Source organism: Oncorhynchus gorbuscha, linkage group LG24 (genome assembly GCF_021184085.1).
Source record: "Oncorhynchus gorbuscha isolate QuinsamMale2020 ecotype Even-year linkage group LG24, OgorEven_v1.0, whole genome shotgun sequence".
NCBI classification, from domain to species: domain Eukaryota; kingdom Metazoa; phylum Chordata; class Actinopteri; order Salmoniformes; family Salmonidae; genus Oncorhynchus; species Oncorhynchus gorbuscha.
The window spans coordinates 43932769-43945616 of NC_060196.1; the positions used below are offsets into that span (position 1 = coordinate 43932769).

The window sequence follows — 12848 nt, forward strand, 5'->3', positions numbered from 1 at the left end:
TGTTTTTGAAAGAAAAGCACATTTTTTGTAAATTGAAGTAACATGAAATTGATCAGAAATACAGTGTAGACATTGTTAATGTTGTTAATAACTATGGTAGCTGGAAACGGCTGATTTTTAATGGAATATCTACATAGGTGTACAGAGGCCCATTATCAGCAACCATCACTCCTGTGTTCCAATGCCACGTTGTGTTAGCTAATCCAAGTTTATCATCTTAAAAGGCTAATTGATCATTAGAAAACCCTTTTGCAATTATGTTAGCACAGCTGTAAACTGTTGTTCTGATTAAAGAAGCAATAAAACTGGCCTTCTTTTAGGCTAGTTGAGTATCTGGAGCATCAGCATTTATGGGGTCAATTACAGGCTCAAAATGGCCAGAAACAAAAGACTTTCTTCTGAAACTTGTCAGTCTATTCTTGTTCTGAGAAATGAAGGCTATTCCATGCGAGGAATTGCCAAGAAACTGAAGATCTCCTACAACGCTGTGTACTACTCCCTACACAGAACAGCACAACCTGGTTCTAACCAGAATAGAAAGTGGGAGTTCAGACGTTTCCAGCTCCAATAGTCATTTACAGCATTAACAATGTCTACACTGTATTTCTCTCATCAATTTGATGTTACTTTAATGGACAAAAAAGGAGCTTTTCTTTAAAAAACAAGGACATTTCTAAGTGACCCCAAACTTCTGTACGGTAGTGTGTATCCATCTATCTATCGATATACAGTGCATTCGGAAAGTATTCAGACCCCTTACCTTTTAAAGTTACAGCGTTCTTCTAAAAAAATGTTTTTATCTCAAACTACACACATGACAAAGCAAAAACCGGTTTTTAGAAATATTTGCAAATGTATTAAAAATAAAAAACAGAAATGCCTTATTTACACAAGTATTCAGACCCTTTGCTATGAGACTCAAAATTGACCTCAGGTGCATCCGGTTTCCATTGATCATCCTTCAGATGTTTCTACAACTTGATTGGAGTCCACCTCCGGTAAATTCAATTGATTGGATTTGGAAAGGCATACACCTGTCTATATAATGTCCCACAGTTGACAGTGCATTTCAGAGCAAAATCCAAGCCACAAGATCAAAGGAATTGTCCGTAGAGCTCTGAGACAGGATTGTGTCGAGGCACAGATCTAAGGAAAGGCACCAAAAAAATATCTGCATCTTTGAAGGTCCCCAAGAACAGTGGCCTCCATCATTCTTAAATATAAGACGTTTGGAACCACTAAGACTCTTTCTAGAGCTGGACTGAGCAATCAGGGAAGAAGGGCCTTGGTCAGGGAGGTGACCAAGAACCTGATGGTCACTCTGACAGAGCTCCAGAGTCACTCTGTGGAGATGGGAGAACCTTCCAGAAGGACAACCATCTCTGCAGCACTCCACCAATCTGGCCTTTAAAGTAGAATGGCCAGACTGAAACCACTCCTCAGTAAATAAAGGCACATGACAGCCCTCTTGGAGTTTGCCAAAAGGTGCCGAAAGGACTCGAAGACCACGAGAAACAAGATTATCTGGTCTGATGAAACTATGATTGAACTCTTTGGCCTGAATGCCAAGCGTCTAGAGGAAACCTGGCACCATCCCTACAGTGAAGCACGGTGGTGGCAGCATCATGTGTGGGATGTTTTTCAGCAGCAGGGACTGGGAGACTAGTCAGGATCAAAGGAAAAATGAATGGCGCAAAGTACAGAGATCCTTCATGAAAACTTGCTCCAGAGCCCTCAGGACCTCAGCCTAGGGCGAAGGTTCACCTTTCAACAGGACAACGACCCTATGCACACAGCCAAGACAACGCAGGAGTGGCTTCAGGACAAGTCTCTAAATGTCCTTGAGTGGCCCAGCCAGCGCCCAGAACTTGAACTTGATCGAACATCTCTGGAGACCTGAAAATAGCTGTGCAGCGATGCTCCCCATCCAACCTGACAGAGCTTGAGAGGATCTGCAGAGAGGAATGGGAGAAACTCCCCAAATACAAGCTTGCCAAGCTTGCGTCATACCCGCGAAGACTCGAGGCTGTAATCTCTGTCAAAGGTGCTTCTAAAATGTATTGAGTAAAGGTTCTGAATACTTACGTAAATGGTGATAAATTTTTTTTGTTATTTGCTGAAATGTCTAAAAATCTGTTTTTGCATTGTTATTGTGGGGTATTGTGTGTAGATTGATGAGGGAAAAAAACTTTAATCCATTTTAGAATAAGGCTGTGCCGTAACAAAATGTGGAAAAAGTCAAGGTGTCTGAACACTTTCTGAATGCACTGTATATACACTTAACACAAATATAAACACAGCATGCAACAATTTTAATGAGTTGCTGTTCACAGAAGTAAATCAGTCAATTGCAATAAATGTATTAGGACCTAATATATGGATTTCACATGACTGGGCAGGGGTGCAGTCATGCGTAGGCCTGGGAGGGCATAGGCTCACCCACTTGGGAGCTAGGCCCACCGACTGGAGAGCCAGGCCCAGCCAATCCTAATGAGTTTTTCTCCCCCAAAAAAAGGTCTGTATTACAGACAGAAATACTCAGTTTCATCAGTTGTCCAGGTGGCTGGTCTCAAGACAATCTCGCAGGTGAAGAAGCCAGATGTGGAGTTCCTGGGCTGGCGTGGTTATACTTGGTCTGCAGTTGTGAGTCCGGTTGGATATACGGCCAAATTCTCTAAAACGACGTTGACGGCGGCTTATGGTAGAGAAATTCACATTAAATTCTCTGGCAACAGTTCTGGTGGTTATTCCTGTAGTCAGTATGCCAATTGTACGCTCCTTCTAAACCGGAGACATCTGTGGCATTGTGTTTTGTAACAAAACGTAACATTTTAAAGTGCAGTTGTGTAATGATCATGCTGTTTAAACCTTCCTACAATTGAGGAGTAGAAAAACAATGCCTGTTCTGATGAATCCCGTTTCCTGATGAATCATGCTGACAGGCAGAGTGAGAATTTGGCTTAAGTAGCATGAGTCCATGGACCCATGTTGCCTGGTGTCAACAGTACAGGCTGGTGGTGGTGTAATGGTGGGGAATATTTTCCTGGCACACGTTAGGTCCCTTGATACCAACTGAGCAATGTTTGAACACCATATAGTATCTGAACATTGTTGCTGACTAGGCTCATCCTTTCATGGCTACAAGGAGGTCCGACACAATAATAGATGGGTGTACCTAATAAACTGACCACTGAGTGTATTTGTGTGTGTGTCTTACTTGGCGGTGTTGGCTCCGTGTGTGAGCAGAGTGTTGATCAGTAACTGGTGTCCGTAGCGAGCAGCGATGTGAAGAGGAGAGTTCCCATTCTTATCCTCACAGTCCACCTCCGCACCTGCACAGACAGACAAAAAGCAAATAGTAGGGTGTTTGAAATATTAATAGACCAATAGCAGTGTGTGTGTGGTGTTTTGGGGCAGGCTTCACCGTTTTGAATGACAGCCTGAGAACGAGAGAACCTTCCATGGACCGCTGCCATGTGGAGAGGGGTCTTCCCATCCTTACTCTGGAGTGGGGAAAGAGAGAAAGAAAGCAAAACAGCAAGACATTTCATTCTGTTTGTCAGAAGAGTTGTGATGTTCAGGACTGGGTGATGTTCCCTGTGTTAAACCTTCCTATTCAGATCAGGACTGGGTGATGTTCCCTGTGTTAAACCTCCCTATTCAGATCAGGACTGGGTGATGTTCCCTGTGTTAAACCTCCCTATTCAGATCAGGACTGGGTGATGTTCCCTGTGTTAAACCTCCCTATTCAGATCAGGACTGGGTGATGTTCCCTGTGTTAAACCTCCCTATTCAGATCAGGACTGGGTGATGTTCCCTGTGTTATAAACCTTCCTATTCAGATCAGGACTGGGTGATGTTCCCTGTGTTAAACCTCCCTATTCAGATCAGGACTGGGTGATGTTCCCTGTGTTAAACCTCCCTATTCAGATCAGGACTGGGTGATGTTCCCTGTGTTAAACCTCCTATTCAGATCAGGACTGGGTGATGTTCCCTGTGTTATAAACCTTCCTATTCAGATCAGGACTGGGTGATGTTCCCTGTGTTAAACCTCCCTATTCAGATCAGGACTGGGTGATGTTCCCTGTGTTAAACCTCCCTATTCAGATCAGGACTGGGTGATGTTCCCTGTGTTAAACCTCCCTATTCAGATCAGGACTGGGTGATGTTCCCTGTGTTAAACCTTCCTATTCAGATCAGGACTGGGTGTGAACTCTAAAGGTCTTATGGAAACTGTCTCAGCTGCCCTGAGCAACTTGCACCTAGAGGGGTTCAACTAGTCTTTAACCCCCCCCACCCTACAGCCCTGAGCAACTTCAGCACTTCTCTCACCCCCCCCCCCCCCCACCCTACAGCTCTGAGCAACTTCAGCTCTTCTCTCACCCCCCCCCACCCTACAGCCCTGAGCAACTTCAGCTCTTCTCTCACCCCCCCCACCCTACAGCCCTGAGCAACTTCAGCTCTTCTCTCACCCCCCCCACCCTACAGCCCTGAGCAACTTCAGCTCTTCTCTCACCCCCCACCCTACAGCCCTGAGCAACTTCAGCTCTTCTCACACCCCCCCCACCCTACAGCCCTGAGCAGCTTCAGCACTTCTCACCCCCCACCCCACCCTACAGCCCTGAGCAACTTCAGCTCTTCTCGAACCCCCCACCCCACAGCCCTGAGCAACTTCAGCTCTTCTCACCCCCCCACCCTACAGCCCTGAGCAGCTTCAGCTCTTCTCACACCCCCCACCCCACCCTACAGCCCTGAGCAACTTCAGCTCTTCTCACACCACCAACCCACCCTACAGCCCTGAGCAACTTCAGCTCTTATCACACCCCCATCCCACCCTACAGCCCTGAGCAACTTCAGCTCTTCTCACACCCCCACCCCACAGCCCTGAGCAACTTCAGCTCTTCTCACACCCCCCACCCCACCCTACAGCCCTGAGCAACTTCAGCTCTTATCACACCCCCATCCCACCCTACAGCCCTGAGCAACTTCAGCTCTTCTCACCCCGCCCCCCAACAGCCCTGAGCAATTTCAGCTCTTCTCTCACACCACACACCATATGTCCCACTACTACCCTGTTGGCCTAGGAGAAGTGTGTGTGTGTGTGTACCCTAATGTTGACGTTAGCTCCGTTCCCAAGCAGTAGTTCCAGACACAGCGCCCCCTGGCGGGAACAGGCTGAGAAGTGCAGCGCAGACAGACCCCTCTCATTCACCTGTTAGAGAGAGATAAAGTTACAATATACACACCAACACACATACACCAACACACGCACACACACAGATGTTTACCTGGTTGATGGAGGCTCCAGCCTCTATGAGTTCGTTGACCACCACATCCTGGCCATTATAACTGGCCATATGGAGAGCAGAGTTACCATAAATATTACCCTGGTTTATCTAGAGAGATGGAGGGAGAAGGCGGGGAGAGAGAGGGAGAGTGCGGGGAGAGAGCGCGAGAGGGAGAAAGCACGGTGAGAGAGAGGGGGAGCGGGGAGAGGGGGAGTGCAGGGACAGAGAGAGCGAGCGAGGGCGGAGGGAGGGAGGGAGAGAGCGAGCGAGGGCGGAGGGAGGGAGGGAGCGAGCGAGCGAGGGCGGAGGGAGGGAGAGAGAGCGAGCGAGAGGGCGGAGGGAGGGAGAGAGCGAGCGAGGGGGCGGAGGGAGGGAGAGAGCGAGCGAGGGCGGAGGGGAGGGAGAGCGAGCGCGAGGAGGGAGGGAGAGAGCGAGCGAGGGCGGAGGGAGGGAGGGAGGGAGGGAGGGAGCGAGCGAGGCGGAGGGAGGGAGGGAGGGAGCGAGCGAGGGCGGAGGGAGGGAGGGAGGGAGCGAGCGAGGGGCGGAGGGAGGGAGGGAGCGAGCGAGGGCGGAGGGAGGAGGGAGCGGGAGCGAGGGCGGAGGGAGGGAGGGAGGGAGCGAGGGCGGAGGGAGGGAGGGAGCGAGGGGCGGAGGGGGAGGGAGAGAGCGAGCGAGGGCGGAGGGAGGGAGGAGAGAGCGAGCGAGGGCGGAGGGAGGGAGAGAGCGAGCGAGGGCGGAGGGAGGGAGGGGAGCGAGCGAGGGCGGAGGGAGGGAGGGAGGGAGCGAGCGAGGCGGAGGGAGGGAGGGAGCGAGCGAGGGCGGAGGGAGGGAGGGAGCGAGAGCGAGGGCGGAGGGAGCGAGCGAGGGCGGAGGGAGGGAGCGAGGGCGGAGGGAGGGAGGGAGCGAGCGAGCGAGGGCGGAGGGAGGGAGGGAGAGAGCGAGCGAGGGGCGGAGGGAGGGAGGGAGAGAGCGAGCGCGAGGGCGGAGGGAGGGAGGGAGAGAGCGAGCGAGGGCGGAGGGAGGGAGGGAGAGAGGGAGAGCGAGCGAGGGAGGAGGGAGGAGGGAGAGAGCGGGAGCGGAGGGAGGAGGGAGGGAGAGCGAGCGAGGGCGGAGGGAGGGAGGGAGAGAGCGAGCGAGGGCGGAGGGAGGGAGAGAGCGAGCGAGGGGCGGAGGGAGGGAGGGAGAGAGCGAGCGAGGGCGGAGGGAGGGAGGGAGAGAGCGAGCGAGGGCGGAGGGAGGGAGGGAGAGAGCGAGCGAGGGCGGAGGGAGGGAGGGAGAGAGCGAGCGAGGGCGGAGGGAGGGAGGGAGAGAGCGAGCGAGGGCGGAGGGAGGGAGGGAGAGAGCGAGCGAGGGCGGAGGGAGGGAGAGAGCGAGCGAGGGCGGAGGGAGGGAGAGAGCGAGCGAGGGCGGAGGGAGGGAGAGAGCGAGCGAGGGCGGAGGGAGGGAGAGAGCGAGCGAGGGCGGAGGGAGGGAGAGAGCGAGCGAGGGCGGAGGGAGGGAGAGAGCGAGCGCGGAGGGAGGGAGAGAGCGAGCGAGGGCGGAGGGAGGGAGAGAGCGAGGGCGGAGGGAGGGAGGGCGGAGGGAGAGGGAGAGAAACAGTTAGTTTGTGTATCTCAATAGACTTCTTTCTTTGCTATTAGGAGAGGATGAAATCGAATGATGTGCGTGTACCTGTACCCCAGCAGGTATTGAATGATGTGCGTGTACCTGTACCCCCAGCAGGTATTGAATGATGTGTGTGTACCTGTACCCCCAGCAAGTATTGAATGATGTGCGTGTACCTGTACCCCCAGCAGGTATTGAATGATGTGTGTGTACCTGTACCCCCAGCAGGTATTGAATGATGTTTGTGTACCTGTACCCCCAGCAGGTATTGAATGATGTGTGTGTACCTGTACCCCCAGTAAGTATTGAATGATGTGCGTGTACCTGTACCCCCAGCAGGTATTGAATGATGTGTGTGTACCTGTACCCCCAGCAAGTATTGAATGATGTGCGTGTACCTGTACCCCCAGCAGGTATTGAATGATGTGTGTGTACCTGTACCCCCAGCAGGTATTGAATGATGTGTGTGTACCTGTACCCCCAGCAGGTATTGAATGATGTTTGTGTACCTGTACCCCCAGCAGGTATTGAATGATGTTTGTGTACCTGTACCCCCAGCAGGTATTGAATGATGTGTGTGTACCTGTACCCCCAGCAGGTATTGAATGATGTGTGTGTACCTGTACCCCCAGCCCCAGCAGGTATTGGACAGTGGTAGTCATCCCACTAGAGGCAGCGGCATGTAGAGGAGTATAAGAGTTCTTATCTTTACAGTCCATCTCTGCTCCACTAGACACCAACAACCTCACCACCTCCATATGACCTGGAGGGAGGGAGATGTAGAGAGAGATGAAGGGAGGAGGAAATGGAGGGAGAGAGGGAAGAAAGAGAGCGGGTAAGAGTTCATTTTGTTAGCATACCATTTCATACCATTTTGTTAGCATTCCATTTCATACCATTTTGTTAGCATTCCATTTCATACCATTTTGTTAGCATTCCATTTCATACCATTTTGTTAGCATAGCATTTTGTTTCTAGAAAAAATCTAATCATCAAATCAAAATGTATTGATACAAGCATTTTGACATTCGAATCCCTCTATAGTGTATAGCTCTGAGTGGGAGTGTCTTACCCATGTAGGCAGCCCAGTGGATGGCTCGCCTGTCTTTCTTATCAAAGGCGTCGATGTTAGCTCCTCTGGAGAGAAGCAGCTTCACCATCTGACACACACACACACACACACACACACACACACACACACACACACACACACACACACACACACACACACACACACACACACACACGTGAAGTCATACTAGCCTCATGAAATGGTAACTAATACATCTGTGAATGTGTGTGTGTTACCTCCAGGTGTCCGCTGAAGGCAGCATGGTGCAGGGCTGTGCGTCCACCCCGGTCCGACACATTGACGTTGCTAAGCAATGGGACGAGGGCCTCGGCAACGCGGATAGCCTTGTTGTTGGCAGCAACATGGAGGGGAGTCTGCCAATTCTTATCCCGCGCGTTCACATCAGCACTGTGTTTTATCAACATACACACTGCATCCTACACACACACACACACACACACACACACACACACACACACACACACACACACACACACACACACACACACACACACACACACACACACACACACACACACACACACACACACACACACACACACACACACACACACACACACACACACACACACACACACACACAAAAAATTGACAATCACTGTCAACAAGACTGATGCAGCATGAGAAAGAGCATTGTTGAAGGTGTGTGTGTGTGGTGTGAGTGAGTCTGTTACCTCGCTGCAGGAGGCAACAGCTCGGTGAAGAGGAGTTAACCACTTATTGTCTTTAGCATTTACTCTGGCTCCTAAAAAACACAGGGAGAGAAAAGGTTAAGGGTTAACTTTCCTCTGACAGAGAGTGGGTGGGGACCCACGAGTTACTAGGGGAAACGCCCATGGTCCTTTGAGAGTCCTATGTGTGTAAGGGGTTAAAATAGACCATCACATCACGTGATACTGTTCCATCACAACACACACAGGGAAACAACCTCCACATCTCTCTCCCTATCATTTCCTCTCCACGAATGGGTGATGCCAACATTGGCTGCTGTGACCAAATTCTCATTCTAAGTCTTCAATTTAATAGGCTTTTTAGGTATCTTAGTTTTATCAGGTATAACAAACAGGCAGACAGGTATAACAAACAGGCAGACTGTTATACCTGTCTGCCTGTTTGTTATACCTGTCTGCCTGTTTGTTATACCTGTCTGCCTGTTTGTTATACCTAACAGGCAGACAGGTATAACAAACAAAAAGACTGGATCATCATCCAAATGCTCTCTAGCAAACTTCAGCGGGGCCTGGACATGTACTGGCTTAAGCAGGGGAACACGTCTGGCACTGCAGGATCTGAGTGCCTGGCGGCGTAGTGTGTTACTGATGGTAGGCTTTGTTACTTTGGTCCCAGCTCTCTGCAGGTCGTTCACTAGGTCCCCCCGTGTGGTTCTGGGATTTTTGCTCATTGTTTTTGTGATCATTTTGACCCCACGGGGTGAGATCTTGCGTGGAGCCCCAGATCGAGGGAGATTATCAGTGGTCTTGTATGTCTTCCATTTCCTAATACATTTACATTACATTTAAGTCATTTAGCAGACGCTCTTATCCAGAGCGACTTGCTCCCACAGTTGATTTCTTCAAACCAAGCTGCTTACCTATTGCAGATTCAGTCCTCCCAACCTGGTGCAGGTCTACAATCATTTTAAAAATCCTACAATGTGATTTTCTGGATTTCTTTTCTCATTTTGTCTGTCATAGTTGAAGTGTACCTATGATGAAAATTACAGGCCTCTCATCTTTTTAAGTGGGAGAACTTGCACAATTGGTGGCTGACTAAATACTTTTTTGCCCCACTGTATAACAGGCAGACAGGTACAGTATAACAGGCAGACAGGTACAGTATAACAGGCAGACAGGTACAGTATAACAGGTACAGTATAACAGGCACAGTATAACAGGCAGACAGGTACAGCATAACAGGCAGACAGGTACAGTATAACAGGCAGACAGGTACAGTATAACAGGCAGACAGGTACAGTATAACAGGCAGACAGGTACAGTATAACAGGTACAGTATAACAGGCAGACAGGTATAACAGGTAGACAGGTACAGTATAACAGGTAGACAGGTACAGTATAACAGGCAGACAGGTACAGTATAACAGGCAGACAGGAACAGTATAACAGGCAGACAGGTACAGTATAACAGGTACAGGTATAACAGTACAACAGGTATAACAGGCAGACAGGTACAGTATAACAGGCAGACAGGTACAGTATAACAGGCAGACAGGTACAGTATAATAGGTACAGTATAACAGGTACAGTATAACAGGCAGACAGGTACAGTATAACAGGTACAGTATAACAGGCAGACAGGTACAGTATAACAGGCAGACAGGTGCAGTATAACATGCAGACAGGTACAGTATAACAGGTACAGTATAACAGGCAGACAGGTACAGTATAACAGGCAGGTGCAGTATAACATGCAGACAGGTAGAGTATAACAGGTACAGTATAACATGCAGACAGGTACAGTATAACAGGTACAGGTATAACAGGCAGACAGGTACAGTATAACAGGTACAGTATAACAGGCAGACAGGTACAGTATAACAGGTACAGGTATAGCAGGCAGACAGGTACAGTATAACAGGTACAGTATAATAGGCAGACAGGTACAGTATAACAGGTACAGTATAACAGGCAGACAGGTACAGTATAACAGGCAGACAGGTACACTAACAGGTACAGTATAACAGGCAGACAGGTACAGTATAACAGGTACAGTATAACAGGCAGGCAGGTACAGTATAACAGGCAGACAGGTACAGTATAACAGGCAGACAGGTACAGTATAACAGGTACAGTATAACAGGCAGACAGGTACAGTATAACAGGCACAGTATAACAGGCAGACAGGTACAGTATAACAGGCAGACAGGTACACTAACAGGTTCAGTATAACAGGCAGACAGGTACAGTATAACAGGCAGACAGTTACAGTATAACAGGCAGACAGGTACAGTATAACAGGTACAGTATAACAGGCAGACAGGTACAGTATAACAGGCAGACAGTTACAGTATAACAGGTACAGTATAACAGGCAGACAGTTACAGTATAACAGGTACAGTATAACAGACAGGCAGGTACAGTATAACAGGCAGAGAGGTACAGTATAACAGGCAGACAGGTACACTAACAGGTTCAGTATAACAGGCAGACAGGTACAGTATAACAGGTACAGTATAACAGGCAGACAGGTACAGGTATAACAGGCACAGTATAACAGGCAGACAGGTACAGTATAACAGGCACAGTATAACAGGCAGACAGTTACAGTATAACTTGAAACCCCACCTCTTTAAGGAATACCTAGGATAGGATAAAGTAATCCTTCTCACCCCCCCTCCCCCCCCCCTTAAAATATTTAGATGCACTATTGTAAAGTGGTTGTTCCACTGGATGTCATAAGGTGAATGCACCAATTTGTAAGTCGCTCTGGATAAGAGCGTCTGCTAAATGACTTAAATGTAAATGTAATGTTAAATGTATAACAGGCAGACAGGTACAGTATAACAGATATAGGTATAACAGGCAGACAGGTACAGTATAACAGTTACAGTATAACAGGTACAGTATAACAGGCAGACAGGTACAGTATAACAGGCAGACAGGTACACTAACAGGTTCAGTATAACAGGCAGACAGGTACAGTATAACAGGTACAGTATAACAGGCAGACAGGTACAGGTACAGTATAACAGGCAGACAGTTACAGTATAACAGGCAGACAGGTACAGTATAACAGATATAGGTATAACAGGCAGACAGGTACAGTATAACAGTTACAGTATAACAGGCAGACAGTTACAGTATAACAGGCAGACAGGTACAGTATAACAGGCAGACAGGTACAGTATAACAGGCAGACAGGTACAGTATAACAGGCAGACAGGTACACTAACAGGTTCAGTATAACAGGCAGACAGGTACAGTATAACAGGTACAGTATAACAGGCAGACAGGTACAGTATAACAGTTACAGTATAACAGGCAGACAGGTACAGTATAACAGGCAGACAGGTACAGTATAACAGGCAGACAGGTACAGTATAACAGGTACAGTATAACAGGCAGACAGGTACAGTATAACAGGTACAGTATAACAGGCAGACAGGTACAGTATAACAGGTACAGTATAACAGGCAGACAGGTACAGTATAACAGGTACAGTATAACAGGCAGACAGGTACAGTATAACAGGTACAGTATAACAGGCAGACAGGTACAGTATAACAGGCAGACAGGTACAGTATAACAGGCAGACAGGTACACTAACAGGTACAGTATAACAGGCAGACAGTTACAGTATAACAGGCAGACAGTTACAGTATAACAGGCAGACAGTTACAGTATAACAGGCAGACAGGTACAGTATAACAGGTACAGTATAACAGGCAGACAGGTACAGTATAACAGGCAGACAGTTACAGTATAACAGGTACAGTATAACAGGCAGACAGTTACAGTATAACAGGTACAGTATAACAGGCAGGCAGGTACAGTATAACAGGCAGAGAGGTACAGTATAACAGGCAGACAGTTACAGGTATAACAGGCAGACAGGTATAACAGGCAGACAGGTACAGTATAACATGCAGACAGGTACAGCTATAACAGGTACAGCTATAACAGGCAGGCAGGTACAGTATAACAGGCAGACAGGTACAGTATAATAGGCAGAGTATAACAGGCAGACAGGTACAGTATAACAGGCAGACAGGTACAGTTATAACAGTTACAGTCTAACAGGAAGACAGGTACAGGTATAACAGGCAGGCAGGTACAGTATAACAGGCAGACAGGTACAGGTATAACAGGTACAGGTATAACAGGCAGACAGTTACAGTATAACAG

At 48.6% G+C, this 12848-nt stretch overlaps 1 protein-coding gene across 3 annotated transcripts in view; it reads right to left on the bottom strand.

Annotated features, from left to right (window-relative positions):
- The window catches only part of LOC124012355 (serine/threonine-protein phosphatase 6 regulatory ankyrin repeat subunit A-like), a 63525-nt gene that overhangs the window by 16283 nt on the left and 34394 nt on the right, over positions 1 to 12848 (bottom strand). For all 3 annotated transcript variants that reach the window (XM_046325880.1, XM_046325879.1, XM_046325878.1), the window contains 8 exons: positions 8661 to 8731; positions 8202 to 8402; positions 7966 to 8053; positions 7514 to 7656; positions 5289 to 5396; positions 5108 to 5212; positions 3425 to 3503; positions 3218 to 3332 (listed from right to left, as the gene is read on the bottom strand). In XM_046325880.1, the coding sequence (XP_046181836.1) occupies positions 3218 to 3332; positions 3425 to 3503; positions 5108 to 5212; positions 5289 to 5396; positions 7514 to 7656; positions 7966 to 8053; positions 8202 to 8402; positions 8661 to 8731 (910 nt within the window). The remainder of the gene's footprint in view (positions 1 to 3217; positions 3333 to 3424; positions 3504 to 5107; positions 5213 to 5288; positions 5397 to 7513; positions 7657 to 7965; positions 8054 to 8201; positions 8403 to 8660; positions 8732 to 12848) is intronic.